This window comes from Eriocheir sinensis, chromosome 5, assembly GCF_024679095.1.
Source record: "Eriocheir sinensis breed Jianghai 21 chromosome 5, ASM2467909v1, whole genome shotgun sequence".
NCBI lineage: Eukaryota > Metazoa > Arthropoda > Malacostraca > Decapoda > Varunidae > Eriocheir > Eriocheir sinensis.
The window spans coordinates 19,856,183-19,876,114 of record NC_066513.1 but is presented as its reverse complement, the minus strand read 5'-3'; the positions used below and the strand labels follow the sequence as shown (position 1 = coordinate 19,876,114).

Here is a 19,932-nt window from a genome sequence, read left to right as displayed (position 1 = left end):
TTTCCCTTCCTTCCTTCCATTTTTCTCCCCCTTCACTTCCCCCTTCCCATTCCTCTACCCCTTCCCTCCCCATTTTCCAACCCTCTCCCCTTTCCTTCTAACCTCCCATCCTTCTCCCCTTTCCCTTCCTTCTTCCCATCCCATTCCCCTTTTCATTCGTCTACCATATCCTTCCCCACCTCTCCCTTTCCCCCATCTCCCCACTTCTCATCCCATTCCCCATCTCTCCCCACTTCTCATCCCATTCCCCATCTCTCCCCACTTCCCATTCCTTTCCCCCATCCCATCTTTTCCCCTTTTCTACCCACTTCCCAACATTCTTCCCCTCTTCTTCCCTCTCCCCCTCCCTTAACTTCCTATTCCACCAACGCAAAAACACTAAAACCAAGAGCAGTGAAACTTGATGAGGTAGGGAGATATAATACGCAAGTCCTTAAAATAACAATGGGAACGCAAATCTATAATTCAATCAGTCCAAACCGAGGATGCAAAGTGGGTAGTGTGTCGCCCGGTGTTAGTGTGTCTCGGCGGAGTAGTGGTTAGTGAGGCAGAAAGAAAAGTGGATTGCATATATATTTACTAGTGTGTGTGTGTGTGTGTGTGTGTGTGTGTGTGTGTGTGTGTGTGTGTGTGTGTGTGTGTGCAGGGTTGGATTGTGTTTAGGTGGGGTCAAGACAATTTTATCTCATTTTTTTTTACGAGAGTCTTAGATTTATGGCATTGTCTATAGTGTTACTTTTCTTTACTTACTTCCTTACTATAGGGTTGGATTGTGTGTGTGGGTAGGATCGAGACGTTTTTTTTTTTTTTTGCGAAGATTTTAGATTTAGAGCATTGTATTGTGTTCCTTTTCCTAACTTACAAAGCATCATCTAACTGACAAACTTCGACTTTAATAATTAGTGGACATTTTTTTTATCTTCTTCATCAATTTCTTTATCTTGCCCTTGATCTGCCTTCATTACTGTAAAAAAGAAAAAAAAACTCAGGTGAACGACGTGTTACCTGCCCCTTCGTTACCGTTACTGTGAGATTAAATATGAAGTAACTACTCGATCAAGACGTGACGAGTATTATGATCACTACAATAATACCACGATGCTCCTCCGGGTATTAGTACACGCGATAAGCCTCGTTAGGGTGAGCGACATGCCAGCACGCAGCGGCGCCTTGCTCTGTACGCTGTTGTCATCCTCGTCTGCCGTGGTCCCGTGTTACCCTCGCCACCTTCTCCGTGTTAGGTTGTCTTGTTTTATATCCTTGTTGTTCTCTGTTGACATGGATTTAGTGAGCTTTTTCTGTTGACAAGGATTTAGTGAGCTTTTTCTGTTGACAAGGATTTAGTGAGCTTTTTCTGTTGACAAGGATTTAATGAGCTTTTTATTTATTTTCTTATAGTGTTATTCTGCCACATTTTCCTGTCGTCTATTTGCAAGAAGCGTTTAGTGTTTTTTTTATTCATTATTTATCCTTTGCCAAATTTTCTTCCCTATTTACAGGAACCATTTAGTGGACTTCTTTTTATATTTTCTATAGTTTTGTTTTATTTTACCACATTTTCTTTGTCCTCTGTTCACAAGAAGGCTTTAGGGAACTTTTTTAAATTTGTGTTTATCTTCATATCCTGCCGCTTTTTCCTTATAATGCAAAATGGTTTAGATGGAGATAAATGGTGGAATTCTTGCGTTTATTATAATTCTCTTTATAGGAAATATGTGAGCACTTTTTTTCATTTTTTATCCTAGTTTTATTCTGTCTCCTTTCCGTGTAATGTTAAGAGATTTAAAGAGAACAGAAATTGCGCCAGTCTTGTACGTCTTAATCTAATTCCATATTTAAGTGGCCGCTCTCTACTTTCCTTTCACGTTAAATAATTTCACTCCGTCCCCCTCAGTGGTGCGTGCAACCTATCTTTTCTTTAATGGCAGAGATAAGCGGATGTTAGTGCTGTTGTATTATCTATCTTTATACTGGTATGGAAGTGTACATATCAGACTTTTTTTATGCGATGCTTACCTTCAGTATTTTTAACTTGAGAACCTTTAGTAACTTAATTATGGTTACCTCAGTCTCTTCGGTTTCTTCTTAGTTAAAGAGAGAGAGCTTGGAACACTCGTCTTTTCGTCCTTTTGTTGTTCTCTTATTAAGGCTTAGAATACGTCTCATTGGCTTCTTCTTTGTAAGGGAAAATTTAGAAATACTTGTCTTTTTTTCTTACTAAGGGAGAGCTTGGAGTACTTTTCTTGGTATCATCTTAGTAAGGGAGATCTTGCAGTACGGTCCATTACCTCTCACTCCCTTAAAATCAGATCTCATTCCCACTCACCACAACTTCCTCATATTATTAGAACCTCCTCGTATAACACGCACATCAAATATCAACTCCCTCAACATCATCATCACTTCCCAGCATCGTCTCTCCACCATCGTCACTTCTTCCAAACACCATCGTCATCACTTCGTCACCTCGTCATGTTCTTCCGCTTCACGACGAGGTTCTGCGTCATACTACTGCGTCACTTCGGAAGGTCATCGCGGAAGGTCGAAGAGAGAGAACATGGATGGGGGCTAATTTTTTCTTCTCTTTTAATCTCAAGAACCTGACCACCCTGGCGAAAGAACAGGTGTTGATGTGAGATAACTCTCTCTCTCTCTCTCTCTCTCTCTCTCTCTCTCTCTCTCTCTCTCTCTCTCTCTCTCTCTCTCTCTCTCTCTCTCTCTCTCTCTCTCTCTCTCTCTCTCTCTCTCTCTCTCTCTCTCTCTCTCTCTCTCTCTCTCTCTCTCTCTCTCTCTCTCCTGATTATATCTCTCCATAGCCATCATCCCATACCTCTCCCATTTACCTGTGCTTCCCTAATAAGGTCCACCACCACCACCACCACCACTACTACTACTACTACTACTACTACTACCATGACCATCACAACCTCGACCATACCATCTACACAACCACCAAAGCCACCATCACCACCATCAGCACCACCACTACCACCACCACCACTAATGCTATTGTTACAACCACCTGCTCGTCGATGTTTTCCTTTGTGTTGTGGTAATTGGTAGAGTTTATCGGGAGGTTGAATATTAATGATAATCTCCGTCACTCTTGATTGATTCTGTTCCATATTTTACTACTACTTAGGAGGGAAGTTAAGGAGTCTGTGTGTTTGTTTCATTTTCTTTCTTGTCATTATTATTATTATTATTATTATTATTATTATTATTATTATTATTATTATTATTATTATTATTATTATTATTTCTATTATTACTATTATTATTATTGCCATCGCCACAATCTTTCTCCTCCTCCTCCTCCTCATCATCATCAGCATCATCAGCATTAAAGCCATCACTATCACCAATAACAGAAACAACAACAACAACAACAACAATAATAATAACAACAGTACACTACATTTTCATCACACCACCACAGCTACCACCAATATTATCAAAAGCGTTTCCCCACCACTCCCACCGCTACCATTCACCCCCCTCACAACAACAACAACAACAACAACAACAACAACATCACCTCTCTCCACAACTACTAATATTGGCAAAAGCGTTCACAACAACAACAACAACAACAACATCAACAACACGGTCGCCGCGCGGGCAGTACAACAGCTGACCGCGGCAACACGGAACAGCAGCCACAAAATTGCTTATTGATCGCTGCTTTTGTGCTCCGGAAGTGTCGTGATTGGGGGAGTGGCCGCCATACTGCTGCCATGAACACTCACTCACTCACTCATTTATTCACTCATTCACCCACTCACTCACTCATTTATTCACTCATTCACTCACTCACTCATTTATTCACTCACTCACTCACTCACTCACTCACTCACTCACTCACTCACTCACTCACTCACTCACTCACTCACTCACTCATCTCTCACTCACTCTCATCTCTCACTCACTTACTGACTCACTCACTCGCTCGCTCACTCACTCACACACTCACTCACTCACACACTCACTCACTCACTCATCTCTCACTCATTCATATCTCACTCACTCACTCATTCTCACTCACAACTCATTCACTTATTCAACATCACTCTCGCTTACTCACTCACCAAACTCACTCACTCTTTCATTTGCCCACTTATTCATCACACATTCGGTTACTCACTCACACACTCGCTTTCTTATTCATCACTCATTCGGTTACTCACTCAAGAACTCACTCAATCCATTATTCATTCATCAGTCGTATACTCACTCACTCACTGACTCGCTTACTTATTCACCGTCGCTCACTCCTTTACTCAAACAAATACTCACTCACTGGCCCACTCTCACTCGCTTACTCCCAAGTGATTCATTCTGTTTATTCTCTCCCCTTTCACTCCACTCCATCAATGAATGTGTTTGGTTCTGCGTGTGTTTTGTTGTCTGTGTAGTGTTAGTATTCATTCACTCATTCATTTATTCATGCTTTCTGTGGTTTCTCAACTATTACGAGAACCATGGATAAAAGTGAAGTTATGAGTAATTTATTTTTCTCTCCCATTTATGTATTTGCTGTGTTTTGTTAGTTTTCTTATTTTCGGTGTGGTTATTCATTTATCATTCATGTTTACTTTTCTTTATCACCTCCATTTGTTTATATATTTTTTTTACAACAATGGAGACAGTTCAAGGGCACAAAAAAAGGAAACATTAATAAAAAAAAGCCCGCTAATCGCTGCTCCTAAAAAGAATCCCAAGAGGTGGCCGAAAGAGGGTCATATAGTCACCTAGTACTGAAAGATGGAGTTTAATATAAAAAGCCACCCATTTGTAGGCATTCAGAGTTCTTATTACACTTTTTTAGCCATTTATACATTCTCTCCTTTATATATTCTATTCTATTTTGTTCTGCTCTGTTCTGTTCGTTCTCTTCTTTTGTCGTCTCTTCTCTTTTCTTCTTTACACATTCTTTTCTCTCTAAGGCTATTCTGTTCTGTTCTATTCCATTCTATATACATTTCATTCTTTTTCGATCCACTCAGGGCACAACCACCCCTTAGCGCCACTCAGCAGGTCCACGTTACAAAGTTAGAGCAGCCGAGGCATTGCTAACGCGGCACCCAGTAAAGAGAGCCAGCCAGGACGGGCCCCGCACAGACTCAGGTCACCTCACTGTTTTGAAGGCACGCGGGGGAAAATAAGGAAATGTGGGAGATAAAATGGAGGCTTAACAACATTATCCCTGCCAGAGGACGGTCGTGGGATGGGCGGCGGCGGCGGCGGAGGAGGAGGCAGCGGGTGTGGCGGCGGCGGCGGAGCTGGAGACGGTCGAGGTGGCGGTGGCGGCGGTGGAGGCGATGGCGGGCTCGGCGGAGAGGCTGGGTCGCAGGATTTGGCCTCAGACGCGAAGAAGAAGCACCGCAGGAACCGCACGACCTTCACCACCTACCAGCTGCACGAACTGGAGCGAGCCTTCGAGAAGAGCCACTACCCCGACGTCTACTCCAGGGAGGAACTGGCACTCAAGGTCAACCTCCCCGAAGTGCGAGTACAGGTGAGTCTTGAAGGGGAAGGATGGGATGGGGAAGAGGAGGGTGGGAACGGGGAAGAGGGAAGGGAGAGGAAAGGAGTGGGGAAGAGAGTAGGAAGGGAAGAGAACGATAAGGAAGGGAAGGGAAAGGAGGTGGATGGGAGGGGAAGGGGTGGGAAGGGGAGGGAAGGGAAGGGTAGGGAAGGAATGAGAAGGGAAGGGAGGGGAAGTCAGTAACAAAGGAAACAACAAACCACAAACACTGAAGAATACATAAACACAAACACACACAAACACACACACTCCGTCCCCCCAACCCTCACAAACACACTACCCTCCCCTCCCCCACCCCCACCCCCCCACCCTCACACACGGGCCACAGGTGTTCGTCGCATGCAGGGGTCCGCTAATTACCGTCACTCGCTACCCAACAGCCGCCATCAATTATGCAGGTGCCGGCGAGGAGTCCCGAGAGTTGGGCGGCATTAAGATTCACACGACACCACTCTCGCACACACACACACTCACACACACACACACACACACACACACACACACACACACACACACACACACACACACACACACACACACACACACACACACACACACACACAGACGAACGCCGCATCCCTCGTTCGATCCCCGTGGCTTTCGACCTCGGCTTCCTCTTCCTCCCCTCCCCCCCTCCTCCTCCTCCTGTCTGTCTGTCTGCCTTTTCCTCTCTTTCTCTTTTTATTCCTCTATATTCCTCTTTGGTGTTCTTTCTCTTTCTCCTCTATCTTCTCCTCCTCCTCCTTCTTCTCCTCTTCCTCCTTCTCCTCCTCCTCTTTATCTTGTTCTTGCTCCTCTACCTGAACCTCCTACTCTTCATCTCCTCTTTCTTATCTTCCTCATCGCCCTCCTTCTCCTCCTTTTCCTCCTCCTCGTAACCACACTATTCTACCTCACTCCAACCTTCCCTCCTCCTCTTCGTCCTCCTCCTCCTCCTCCTCCTCCTCCGGGCCCGTGGTGGAGGTAGGGGGAGGGAAAATAAAGTCGAAGTAGGCAGCGGGCGAGGAAAACGGAGAAGGGTCCACTCGTGTTTTCCCGCCATTAACCCCGCAAATGGCGTTACAATTGGCGAGAACGGAGCAACCAAGGATAAGGGGCTGCCTTTACCCGCGTCCGCTGACTTGAAGTTACCTCATTTCGGCCATCCGCACTCTATACATTTTCTTTTTCCTTTTACTTTCTTCTATTTCTCTCTTCTTTCTGTCTTTGTTTCTTCTGGCTGTTTGTACTTCTTTGTTCGTCTTTGTGATTCTCTGTGTCTGGGAAAAGGTTGTCATTATGTGTCTTTTGTTTTTGTTTGTGTGTTTCTTTGTCTCTTCCTGTCCCTCTGTGTTGCTGGAAAAGGTAATCTCCCACCTGTCTTTGTTTCTGTGTCTGTTTTGGCGTCTGTGTGTTTCTTTGTCTCCTTGTTCCTCTTGTGTTGCTGGAAAAGGTAATCTCCCACCTGTCTTTGTTTCTGTGTCTGTTTTGGCGTCTGTGTGTTTCTTTGTCTCCTTGTTCCTCTCTGTTTCTGAAAAAGGTAATCTCCCACGTGTCTTTGTTTCTGTGTCTGTCTCTCTGTCTGTGTCTCTGGAAAGGTAGGCCTAATCTCCCTCCGCTTCGTCTGTCTGTTTGTGGTTGGCTGTCTTTTTCTCTCCCTGTCTATGCCTCTGTCTATTCTGAAGTAGATAGTCACTCTTCTTCTGTCTGTCTGTGTATGTGTCTGTCTTTGTCGCTCTGTCTATCTGTCTCCGTGTCCCTCTGAAAAAAGATAGTTGGTCAGCTGGGAGAATGGATGAAGAGAAGGAGGGTAATAAGAGAGAGAGAGGGAAAGAAGGGGAAGAGAGAGGGAAGGTATGAAGAGACGAATAAAGGAGTAGCTTGTTTAGAGTTGGAAAAAATGATGAAGGGAAGGAGAGGAATAAGGGGAAGGGAGAAAAAGAAAGGGGAAAGTAGAGGGAGGGAAAGAAAGGGGAAGGGAGAGAAAGAAAGGGGAAAGTAGAGGGAGGGAAAGAAAAGGGAAGGGAGAGAAAGAAAGGGGAAAGTAGAGGGAGGGAAAGAAAGGGGAAAGTAGAGGGAGGGAAAGAAAGGGGAAGGGAGAGAAAGAAAGGGGAAAGTAGAGGGAGGGAAAGAAAGAGGAAGGGAGAGAAGAAAAGGGGAAAGTAGAGGGAGGGAAAGAAAAGGGAAAGGGGGAGGGAGGAAAGAAAGGGGAGGAAAGAAAGGGAAAGTAGAGGGAAAGAAAGAGGAAGGGAGAGAAAGAAAGGGGAAGTAGAGGGAGGGAAAGAAAGGGGAAGGGAGAGAAAGAAAGGGGAAAGTAGAGGGAGGGAAAGAAAGAGGAAGGGAGAGAAGGAAAGGGGAAGTAGAGAGAGGGAAAGAAAGGGGAAGGGAGAGAAGGAAAGGGGAAGTAGAGAGAGGGAAAGAAAGGGGAAGGGAGAGAAAGAAAGGGGAGAGTAGAGGGAGGGAAAGAAAGGGGAAGGGAGAGAAAGAAAGGGGGGAGTAGATGGAGGGAAAGAAAGAGGAAGGGAGAGAAGGAAAGGGGAAGTAGAGAGAGGGAAAGAAAGGGGAAGGGAGAGAAAGAAAGGGGAAAGTAGAGGGAGGGAAAGAAAGGGGAAGGGAGAGAAGGAAAGGGGAAGTAGAGGGAGGGAAAGAAAGGGGAAGGGAGAGAAAGAAAGGGGAAAGTAGAGGGAGGGAAAGAAAGGGGAAGGGAGAGAAAGAAAGGGGAAAGTAGAGGGAGGGAAAGAAAAGGGAAAGTAGAGGGAAGGAAAGAAAGGGGAAAGTAGAGGGAGGGAAAGAAAGAGGAAGGGAGAGAAGAAAAGGGGAAAGTAGAGGGAGGGAAAAAAGGGAAAGTAAAGGAAAGATGGTGACGAAACAAAGGGAGGGTATAATATAAAGGGCAACACAGCAGCATCTTTGGGTTGTTTTGATAATTTTGTAAGACCTTATGATTGCTATTGTTTATTCTTTGCTCTTTGTATCCTCGTTTTCTCCTCTACATTGCTCTATTTCCTTTCTTTTTCGTTTTCTTTCGCTTCTATTCACTTCATTATCTAACAACGGCCGTACCTCCGTCTTCCTTCATCTCTCTTACTCCTTTTCTTTATCCTCGTTTACGTCCCTCTTCTTCTCCTCCGTCTTCTCATCCGCTCTCCTATTAACCTTCTCCTCTTCTTCCTATTCCTCTATTAACCTCTTCATCTCTTCTAACCATATTCCTTCTCTTTCGCTTCCTCCTTTTCTTTGTCCTCGTCTACGTCCGCCGCCTTCTCCTCCTTCTTCTCCTCCGCTCTCCTATTAACCTTCTCCTTTTCATCTATTCATCTATTCTAACCATATTCCTTCTCTTTCGCTTCCTCATTCTCCTTATCCTCATCCTCATCTTCCACTTACTCCATCCACTCTCCTTTTCCTTCCCTTCCTCCTTGCCATCCGTCTCCATCTTCCTCCTCCTCCTTCTCCTCCTGCTCCTTCGTCGTCGGCCGGGCCCTTCCCCTCCCTCCCTCCGCCCCCCTCCCCTCACCTGCGAGTGTATTAATTAAGTTATAACAAGGTGAGTAATGAAGGCGTGTGTGGCTCCGCTGGCGAGACGTGGCAAGGACGCAACTCAAGTCCTCAACACAATCAATTATCACAGTTTCTCCTCATTAGACCCATAGTGACCCTCTCCCTCCTTCCCCCTCTCCCTCCTTCCCCCTCTCCCTCCTTCCCCCTCTCCCTCCTCTTACTCTCCCTCTCCCTCCTTCTCCTCCCACCTTCTCCTCCCACCTTCATTACTCCCTTGTTTCTCCTTTACTCCCTCTTCACTCTTTGCTCCTTTTCCTTAGTCGCTTCTTAGGTTATTTGTCCTACTCTTGTTTTACTTTGTTCCTTCGTTCTTATCTTCCTTCCTTTTCCTTCTTTGTTTCAGTATTTTCTCTTCTTTCTTCCGTCTTTCCTCTTTCTTCTTTCCATTCTTCCTTTCCCTTTGTTTCTTTCCCTTTTTTCTTCGGTCTACCATCCTTCCTTCCTTCATTTTCTATCTCCTTTTTTTCCTCTTTTGTTTCCTTTCTTTATCTTATTTCTGCTGTTCGTCCTTTCATTCTTTCTTTGTTTTTGTTTTCTTCCTCGTCCTCCTACCTTGCATCCTTCATTCTCTTCCTCCTCTTCTTCCTTCCTCTGTCTTTCTTTTCTCATTCCATTCCTTTATCCTTCCTTTGTTTTCCTATTCTCTTTCCCTTCCTCACCGTTACCATACCTATCTACCTACCTTTCTTCCTTCTCTCCTTATTCCATTTTCCCTCTTGTTCCTGTAATCAGAGAGAGAGAGAGAGAGAGAGAGAGAGAGAGAGAGAGAGAGAGAGAGAGAGAGAGAGAGAGAGATAGGTGTCTGCTGCCGCTGCTAGGGAATGAGGAGAATGAGTTTACGGGAGGAAGGGGAGTAAGGGAGGAGACCATTAGCACATCACAACCCATTACTCCTCCCCACCGAGAGCTGACCGGCGCTTACCTAAGGGGAAGGGAAGGGAAGGGAGGGGGAGGGAAGGAAAGGGAGGGGAAGGAAAGGAGAGAGTGAGAAAGACAGCAAAGGGTAGGAGAAGGAGGGGAAAGAAAGGGAATGGAAGGGAAAGAAGGGGAAGGGAAGGGAAGGGAAAGGAAGGGAAAGGAGGGGTAGGGGAGGGAAAGGAAGGAAGCAGACTTACCAAAGAAGGGAAGGTGGAAAGGAAACGGAATGACAGGGCAGGGCGGAGAGGACAGATTAAAGAAGAGAAAAGAAGGAAAAAAGAAATGTTAAATGAAAGGAGGAAGAAAAGAAATGGAAGGAAAGTTAATTAAAGTAAGGGAAATGATGAAAGAATGTAATTGAAAGGAAAGGAACGGAAGGAAAGAGAAGAGAAAGGAACGGAGAGTAGTGGAATCGAGAAGAGAAGGGAAGAGAAAGAAAGGGCAGGGAAGAAGCAAATGAAAAGAAGGAAAGAGAATAGAAAGGAAGGAGGCAAGCTCGGACAAGAAAGAGGAAGGGGAACTCCCATCAAAGAAGAGGATAAGGAAGGGGAGCTGTGTCTCAGGTAGGGAAGGAGGATTGGGGAAGGGGGAAAGGAAGGAAGGGGACAAAGATACTGGGAAGGGAAGAAGGGAAGGGAAAGGATAACAGGAAGTGTGTGAAGGGATGTTTTGTCAAGGAGGAAGGGACGAGAGAGAGAGAGAGAGAGAGAGAGAGCGTGGGAGAAGGGGAGAAAGAGTGGCAGAGCAGTCTCTCTCTCTCTCTCTCTCTCTCTCTCTCTCTCTCTCTCTCTCTCTCTCTCTCTCTCCAATTCCTCTCCTTCACACCTTCCTCCCTCCCTCAAATCCACAGTAAGCACCTCATTCCTTCTCCCTCCTCCCCCTCCCCCCTCCCTCCCTCCCCCCATCTTCCCGCACCTGTTCCACTAATCAATAACTGGCGGGACCGTCGGATACGCCCCTCTTCGCTGCCGCTATAATCCACCGTCGCATATCAGCTGAATTAATCAGTCATTATAATTGATCCAGCACTGAAGCGTTCTTAATTGAAACACTCGCACAATTACAACTCTAATTAACAGCTAGCTTGGTGGTGCTGCGGGGGCCGAGGGAAGGGGGCTGAGGGCAGGACGAGGCTGGAGCAGGCTGAGGAGGGGGCTGAATGCTTGGGTGGCGAAGAGAAGTGGGCTTGGAGTAGGCTGATGTGAGGTTGGGACGAGGCGGGGAAAGAAGGGACTGAATGCTGAAAGGAAGGGGGCTGGAGGAGGCTTAGGAGGGTGCCTGCTTGGGTGGCGAAGGGAAGGGGTCTCGGAGTAGGCGAACGTGAGTCTGGGACGAGGCTGAGAAAGAAGGGACTGAAAGCTGAAAGGAAGGGGGCTGGAGGAGGCTTAGGAGGGGCGCTGAATGCTTGGGTGGCGAAGGGAAGGGGTCTTGGAGTAGGCTGATGGAAGCTTGGGACGAGGCTGGGAGAGAAGGGACTGAATGTAATGAAGTGAAGTGGGCCGTGTCTTAAACATAGCTGGAAGGGGCTAGGAAGGGCTAAATGCTTGGGTGGTGAAGGGAACAGGGCTTAATATGAGGTTGGACTAGGGTAATGGAAGCTTGAGACGAGGCTGGGAAAAGAAGGGACTGAATGATTGGATAACGAAAGGAAGGGAGTTTAGGGTTCTGGACAGGCTTGAACTCGGCTAGGAAGGGCAGAATGGATAGGTTGTGAAGGAAAAAGGTCTTAGGACAAAGTTGACCTGGGCTAGGAAAGGGCTATCTGCTTGGGCTGTGAAAGGAAGGGAGCTTAGAAAACGGCTGGACGGAATTAGAGAAAGGGTCGTCCACAATATAAGGAAAGGATGTCTGGCAAGGGTGTGGAGAGTGTGTGGATGTGGATGTGGAGTTGGTTGGGGTTGTAAGGATGTGGTGGTGATGTCGGTATAGTGGTGATTAAGGTGGTGTTGTTAGTTGCACATGTTGATAAATCCGAAATAGTTATAGTGATGGTGGTTGTTATTGTTGTGGTGGTGTTGGTTACAGTGGTGGTAGTGTTGACCGTGAAGTTATAGCGGTGATTATGACCCGTTTCATCTTATTGTGGTAGTGGTGGTGATCATGAAGTTTTGTATAGTGATTTTTTTTTTTTCACAAGGGCACAAAAAAATGGAAGCAATAATAAAAAAAAGCCCGCTACTCGCTGCTCCTAAAAAAAGAACCAAAGAAGATTATAAACCCGATCATCTTTCAGTCCACCTAAACTCTTGTAACCATCACACCACTACCACCCCTCATCACGCCCCTCCTCCACCTGTATACGTCACACCTGATCAGCGAGCGGCGGCAGGGGTGAAGTGGAGGTGGGCGCTAAGGTGGCTGATCACGGTCACTTTAAAATCCACACTCACGCTCGCCCTTCCAGTTTGCTGCACCCAACATTTACCGACATTAAAGGGCATTGCGCATTTTCCAGACTGCTCGTACGCAATATTGTTCTAAAGTTAATTTTCCCTTTACTGATAAAAATGTGCGGAGAGAGACGGAGAGAGAGAGAGAGAGAGAGAGAGAGAGAGAGAGAGAGAGAGAGAGAGAGAGAGAGAGAGAGAGAGAGAGAGAGAGAGAGAGAGAGATTGGTAGTGGTTATGACGGAAATGAATTTATCGCAGTTAACTAATTTGCATTTTTAGTCTATCTGAATAATTCATTAATATATTAATTAATCTCGAAATCAGAATTCAATAGCACGAAACGGTCAGGAATTTTCGCCGCCCGCCGCGCGGTGACTGAGGGGCGGCGCGGTGCGGGCCATGATTTAATTACAACACTTCACTTTTATGCCCGAATACTTTGCTGCGGGGAACAGGTGCGTCTTAAGGCTATCACTACCACTATTTCCTCTTTGTTTTCCTCCACCTCCTCATCCTCCTTCTTCGCCTACCTTCCCTTACCTCGTTTTAATCTTCTCCCCATTCCCTCGCACCAAAGACTACCTCCTCGTCATCCTCCGCTTCCTTCCTACTTCTTTTTTCTTCTTTTTTTTACTTCCCTTCCCTTACCTCTGCTCCATCTCCATCTTCCCTTCCTCTAGCTTTGTTCTCCTTTACCTGCCTTACCTTACCTCCTTCTTTTGTGCCTCCCCCTTCCCATTCCCCTCCACTTCCTCCCCTTCCTTCCCTTTCCCTTCCCTCCCCTTCCCCTCCGTTCCGTTCCCTGCTCTTCCCTTCCCTTTCCTTCCCTTCCCATTCCTTTCCTTTCCTTTCCTTTCCTTTCCTTTCCTTTCCTTTCCTTTCCTTCCCTTCCCTTCCCATTCCTTTCCTTTCCTTTCCTTTCCTTTCCTTTCCTTTCCTTTCCTTCCTTTCCCTTCCTTTCCTTCCCTTTCCTTTCCTTACTTTCATCTATCAAGTAAGGGGAGAAAGATTTCCTTCACACCTTGGCCACGGCAGGTGAGGGGCGTGGCCTTACCTGTGTGGCCTATTTACCTGTGCTAATTTACGTCTTTCTTGATTTACGTTTTTAGTTTCTTATTATTTTTGTTCTTTTATTTAACGCCATTTATCTGTGCTTCTGATTTTTCTTTTTCCTGATTTTGCTGTTTCTTGAAGTTTATATTATACATTTTTTTTTTCTGATCTAAGCCTAATAATTATTTACTTCATTTGGTGTATATATAGCTTTTATTTTTATTTCATGTTTGTTTTGTGTTTATTCTTCCTCTCTTTTGCTTCTTCCTCTCCCTTTTGCTTCTTCCTCTCCCTTTTGCTTCTTCCTCTCCCTTTTGCTTCTTCCTCTCCCTTTTGCTTCTTCCTCTCCCTTTTGCTTCTTCCTCTCCCTTTTGCTTCTTCCTCTCCCTTTTGCTTCTTCCTCTCCTTTTGCTTCTTAGTTTTCTTCCTCTCCTTTTGCTTCTTAGTTTTCTTCCTCTCCTTTTGCTTCTTAGTTTTCTTCCTCTCCTTTTGCTTCTTAGTTTTCTTCCTCTCCTTTTGCTTCTTCCTCTCCCTTTTGCTTCTTCCTCTCCCTTTTGCTTCTTCCTCTCCCTTTTGCTTCTTCCTCTCCCTTTTGCTTCTTCCTTTTTGCTGCAACTATTTTTTTTTTCATCCAAATCTCTCGGTGTTTGTTTATTTTTATTTTTATTTTTTATGTTTGGTTATTATCCTGTTCCTAGTATTGTTTATTTTTATCTTTTTTATGTTTGGTTATTGTCCTGTTCCTAGTATTTTGTTCTTTCTCTCTCTCTCTCTCCCTCTCTGCTTCCTTCCCTTCCCTTCCTTTCCCCTCATGGTCCAACCCTTCCCTCCTCTCCCCTTCTCCTTCTCCTCCTCCTCCTCAGCTCCTCAGTAGCTTAATTAGACCAATCAGCGAAAGGTGTGTTGTGACGGTCTCTCTCTCTCTCTCTCTCTCTCTCTCTCTCTCTCTCTCTCTCTCTCTCTCTCTCTCTCTCTCTCTCTCTCTCTCTCTCTCTCTCTCTCTCTCTCTCTCTCTCTCTCTCTCTCTCTCTCTCTCTCTCTCTCTCTCTCTCTCTCTCTCTCTCTCTCTCTCTCTCTCTCGTCCATTTCTCTTCCCCCTTCTTCATCTTTTTTCTTTTTTTTCTCATCTTCATCTTCCTCCTCCTTTTCCTCTTTAACTTTTTTTCATTTTCTGCATCTTCCTCCTACTGTTCTTCTTTTTCATCTCCTCCTCCTCCTCCTCCTCCTTCATCTTTTTCTTCTTCGCTTTTCTTCATATAATTCCTCTTGCTTCTTTTGTTTTTACTTCTTGCTTCTCCTCCTCCTCCTCCTCCTCCTCCTCTTGGTTAACAGTTAGTGCGGGCCATAATTGCAGTGGTCCCGTCATGGGTAGTTAATGGCCGCGGCGGTGTGCTCGCGGCCGCCTGTTTGTTTTGGTAACGAGGATATTGTGCCCCGCCTCTGCTCTCTGCCTGTCTGTCTGTTTGCCCGTCTGTAGGTGTTTGGATGGGGGTGTATGTGTGTGTGTTTGTGGATTTGCTTTTTTGCTCCGAGGGTCTGATGAGTGTGTGGGAGTGGGGCTGGGTGCTGATGACTTGTAATGTTAGTTGTTGTTCTTATTGTTGCTTTTTGTGGTTGTTGTTTTTTTATCTCCATTTGGTAATCTTTAGTTGAATGGTTGGTTTAGTGTTTGTTTGTGCGTATGTGTTTGGGGGAGGGGGACTGAAAGAGAGAGAGAGAGAGAGAGAGAGACGGCTCCACTCTTTGCCTTCCCTTACCTCCCTCTTTACCTTCTTCTTTGCCCTCCTTTACCTTTCTCTTCCCTTCTCCTTTATTTATTTTATTATTTTCTATTTCTTCATGTTTTTCTTCAGTTCCTTATTTCCATGGTAAGAGAAAGAGGACAGGAGCTAACTTTTTTCTCTGCGTCCTATTTGTTTATTCATTTTTATACCTATTTTGTTTGGGGAGTGGCCGGGTTGACATCTTAAGAAAATACATATAATTTGCTTCTATATTTGTCGTGTTTAAATCGTGTCATCCTTTTCCGTGTGCCGTGGTGATAGTGAATGTTTTTTTTTAATTGTTGATGGGGACCGGAGAGACAGGAAGGGAAGGCTGGAGAAGGGAAGGAAAGGAAAGAAAATTAAAGGAAAGGAAAGTAATGGAAGGGAAGGGAAGGTTAGAGAAGGGAAGGAAAGGAAAGTAATGGAAGGGAAGGGAAGGGAAGGTTAGAGAAGGGAAGGAAAGGAAAGTAATGGAAGGGAAGGGAAGGTTAGAGAAGGGAAGGAAAGGAAAGAAACTAAAGGAAAGGAAAGGTAATGGAAGGGAAGGGAAGGGAAGGTTAGAGAAGGAAAGGAAAGGAAAGAAAACTAAAGGAAAGGAAAGTAATGGAAGGGAAGGGAAGGTTAGATAAGGGAAGGAAAGGAAAGAAACTAAAGGAAAGGAAAGGTAATGGAAGGAAGGAAGGGAAGGTTAGAGAAGGAAAGGAAAGGAAAGAAAACTAAAGGAAAGGAAAGTAATGGAAGGGAAGGGAAGGTTAGATAAGGGAAGGAAAGGAAAGAAACTAAAGGAAAGGAAAGGTAATGGAAGGGAAGGGAAGGAAAGGTTAGAGAAGGGAAGGAAAGGAAAGAAAACTAAAGGAAAGGAAAAGAAAGGAGGGGTAATGGAAGGGAAGAGAAGGTAAGGTTAGAGAAGGGAAGGAAGGGAAAGAAAACTAAAGGAAAGGAAAAGAAAGGAAAGATAATGGAAAGGAAGGGAAGGGAAGGATAGAGAAGGTAAGGGAATGGAAGAGATAGAAAAAGACGAGAAGAGAAGAGAAAAGAGAAGAGAAAGGAAAGGAAAGAAAATGAAATAGATAGGGAGATATCTCAAAGAACTACATTTACTTTCCTTCTTATCTACTCTTGTTTTTTGCCTCGTTTTATCTTGTCACTTTTTCTCTCGTAACGACCGTAGAGAAGGGGAGGCGAAAGGAGGTGAGGAGAAGAGGAAGGGGAGGAAGAGGAGGGAAGGGGGAGGTCTTATTAAGTAACTGGCGTGTGTGTTGGTCCTTTTTTTAACCTTCTCTCGTTGTGTTTTATAGCGTCACTCTTTCTCCTGACGGGCTGATGACGAGCTTCACTTATTCATGTTGCTCGTCTCTTACTTATTCCTTGTAGCTCTGCCTTTTTCACTGCCCTCCCTTACCTTCCTTCTCTCTCTCTCTCTCTCTCTCTCTCTCTCTCTCTCTCTCTCTCTCTCTCTCTCTCTCTCTCTCTCTCTCTCTCTCTCTCTCTCTCTCTCTCTCTCTCTCTCTCTCTCTCTCTCTCTCTCTCTCTCTCTCTCTCTCTCTCTCTCTCTCTCTCTCTCTCTCTCTCTCTCTCTCTCTCTCTCTCTCTCTCTCTCTCTCTCTCTCTCTCTCTTTGTCCCCCTTTTTTGCCTTCTCTCCCTCTATTACCTCTTTATCTTTCTCTTCTTTTCCTCTCCTCCTCTGCTCTCTTTTTCCTTCCTCTTCTTTTCTCTCTCTCTCTCTCTCTCTCTCTCTCTCTCTCTCTCTCTCTCTCTCTCTCTCTCTCTCTCTCTCTCTCTCTCTCTCTCTCTCTCTCTCTCTCTCTCTCTCTCTCTCTCTCTCTCTCTCTCTCTCTCTCTCTCTCTCTCTCTCTCTCTTTACTACCCCTCTTTATCCTTCCTCTTCCCTTTCCTCTTCTGTTCCCTTTTACCTTCCTCTTCTTCCCCTTCCCTCTTCTTATTTCGTCTCTCCCCTTACCTCCCCTTTCTCTCCCTCTTTACCTGTTTCTTCCTTTCCCATTCCTCCACTCTTTGTCAACCCTTCCCTTACCCTCTCCTCTCTCTTCTATCTTCTCTTACATTTCTTCTTTTCTCCCTTCCCTCCTCTTTCTCTCCAACCCTTTGCCTTTCCTCCACTGCTCCTCCTCTCTCTTCCCTTTCTTGTCCCACTCTTCGTCTTCCCTCTACTCTTCTCTCCCTTCCCTCCCCTCCCCCCCTCACCTGGCCTCCCCGCGCACCTGTCGCCGGTAATTACACACCTGTGCCGCCGTGTGTCTCGAGGAACTAATGAGACAATTGATTACTGTATCACGCGAGTCTTGGGCCGCACCTGTCCCTCCACCTGGCCCCCTTTCCCCTCCTCCTCCTTCCCTTCCCTTCCCTTCCCTTCCCTTTGCTTTCCTTCCCTCCACTTCACTCATTTCCCTTCTTTTTCCTTCACTTGCCTTCCTGTCCCCTTCCATTCTCTTTCACCTGCCCTTACCTTTCCTTTTCTTTCCCCTATCCTTCCCTTCCCTTTACCTGGCCTTCTCTCCCACTCCTTCGCTTCCCTTCTCTCCACTTCACTTAGTTCTTCCCCATCGCTTTTTCCCTTCACTCCTCTTCTTCCCTGCTCCTTCACATGCCCTTCCCTCTTCTTCCCTTCCCATCCATCCACTTTACTCCCTTCACCTCTCCTTCCCGTAGATCCACCCTCCTTCCTCCCATTCCCTCCTGTCCCATCTCTACTTCTCTCCCCCCTTCCCCTCCCCATCTCTCTCCTTGTCTTCCCCTCTTTACGCCCTTTCTCCTTGTCTCCCACTCACTTTCCTTCCCCCTTCCCCTTTCCCCTTACCCCCTTCACTCCCCTTTCCCTCTTCCTCCCCCTCCACCGCCGCCGCCGCCACAAGTACTGGATAATTGAGTGTCGGTCTGTCTGTGTGATGTTTTCGGGCGCGGCAAAGAAGCATGGAATTTTGACGCCGTTTTGTCTTGTTAATGATTTTGTGATTTGATTTCCGTCCTCCGTAATTATTTTGTGGTCGCAGAAATCATTGGTCCGCGGGTTTTCTGGAATCATTTTGGCAATTCCTCATGAAATATTTGAGTCGCTGTTAGCGTTTCCGTGCGGTGACTGACGGCGGATATTATTTATTTGTTGTCTATTAATGGGGGAAAAAAAACTACAGCGCCCGCCACTCGCCCGGAAGATAACGAGGCGCAAGGCAGCAAAAACAATGATAGTGATTAGGAAAAAAATAGTGTGGGTTTATTTTCTTGTTTTTTTTTTTTGTTTTTTTTTTTCCAACCACCGGAGACAACCCACATAATGACATTCAGTTTAGTGTTGGTTTTTCTTCTTTGGTAATTTATTTGTTTATATATTTATTGTATTTTCTGATTTTAGTGGTTTATTAATCTACGTTTGATTTATTGGTGTTTATTTGTTTAACTACTATCTTTCATACATTTGTTTATACACATTTTATTTTTTGTTTATCGTATTAATTTGTTAGTTTTTTTCTTTATTTATCTTTCTTATATCGCTTATTTACTTGTTTCTTGATGTTGTTTTATTTATTTACTTACAATTTCTGTTTATCGTATTTATTTGTTAATGTTTCTTTCTTTACCTATACTTTCTTATTTCTCTTATTTACTAGTTTATTGATGTTTATATATTCGTCTACTTTCTAACATGTTTCGCGGGTTTTTTTTTTTTCCGAGGCGCCCCAAATCGTTCCGTGAGGCAGAACACGTCGCCACCAAGCGTGCTGAAAGATAGACGAAGATAGGCCGTAATTACTGTCCTTGTGTGTCGCGCTGAGTCTCCCCGCGACGATAGATGGCGCTTACACACGCAGCCCCACCACCACCAGTCCCTCCACCTCCTCCACCTCCTCCACCACCACCAGTACCTTCACCTCCTCCACCACCACCAGTACCTCCACCTCCTCCACCACCACCAGTACCTCCACCTCCTCCACCACCACCAGTACCTCCACCTCCTCCACCACCACCAGTACCTCCACCACCACCACCACCAGTACCTCTCCTCCACCACCACCAGTACCTCCACCTCCTCCACCACCACCAGTACCTCCACCTCCTCCACCACCACCAGTACCTTCACCTCCTCCACCACCACCAGTACCTTCACCTCCTCCACCACCACCAGTACCTCCACCTCCTCCACCACCACCAGTACCTTCACCTCCTCCACCACCACCAGTACCTTCACCTCCTCCACCACCACCAGTACCTCCACCTCCTCCACCACCACCAGTACCTTCACCTCCTCCACCACCACCAGTACCTCCACCTCCTCCACCACCACCAGTACCTCCACCTCCTGCACCACCACCAATACCTCCACCTCCTCCACCACCACCAGTACCTCCACCTCCTCCACCACCACCAGTACCTCCACCTCCTCCACCACCACCAGTACCTTCACTTCCTCCACCACCACCAGTACCTTCACCTCCTCCACCACCACCAGTACCTCCACTTCCTCCACCACCACCAGTACCTTCACCTCCTCCACCACCACCAGTACCTCCACTTCCTCCACTTCCCACAACTCATAACTTTCTCCTCAATATTCTTCTCAATAAGTCGATTCTAGTTTCATCTCTATTCTCTTCTTCCTCACAAAATAATCATCCTATTTCTTTTATGTTTCTTACTTCTTGTTTCTTAGCCCATTTCTTCTATATCTCTTCTATTCTCTTCCTCTTCCTCACAAAATTCTCT

General features: G+C 45.7%; 1 protein-coding gene across 1 annotated transcript in view; it reads left to right on the top strand.

Annotated features, from left to right (window-relative positions):
- LOC126985052 (homeobox protein orthopedia-like) overlaps positions 1-19,932 on the top strand; it is an 80,261-nt gene that overhangs the window by 41,343 nt on the left and 18,986 nt on the right. The window contains exon 3 of the mRNA XM_050839340.1: positions 5,214-5,518. Coding sequence (XP_050695297.1) covers positions 5,214-5,518 — 305 coding nt within the window. The remainder of the gene's footprint in view (positions 1-5,213; positions 5,519-19,932) is intronic.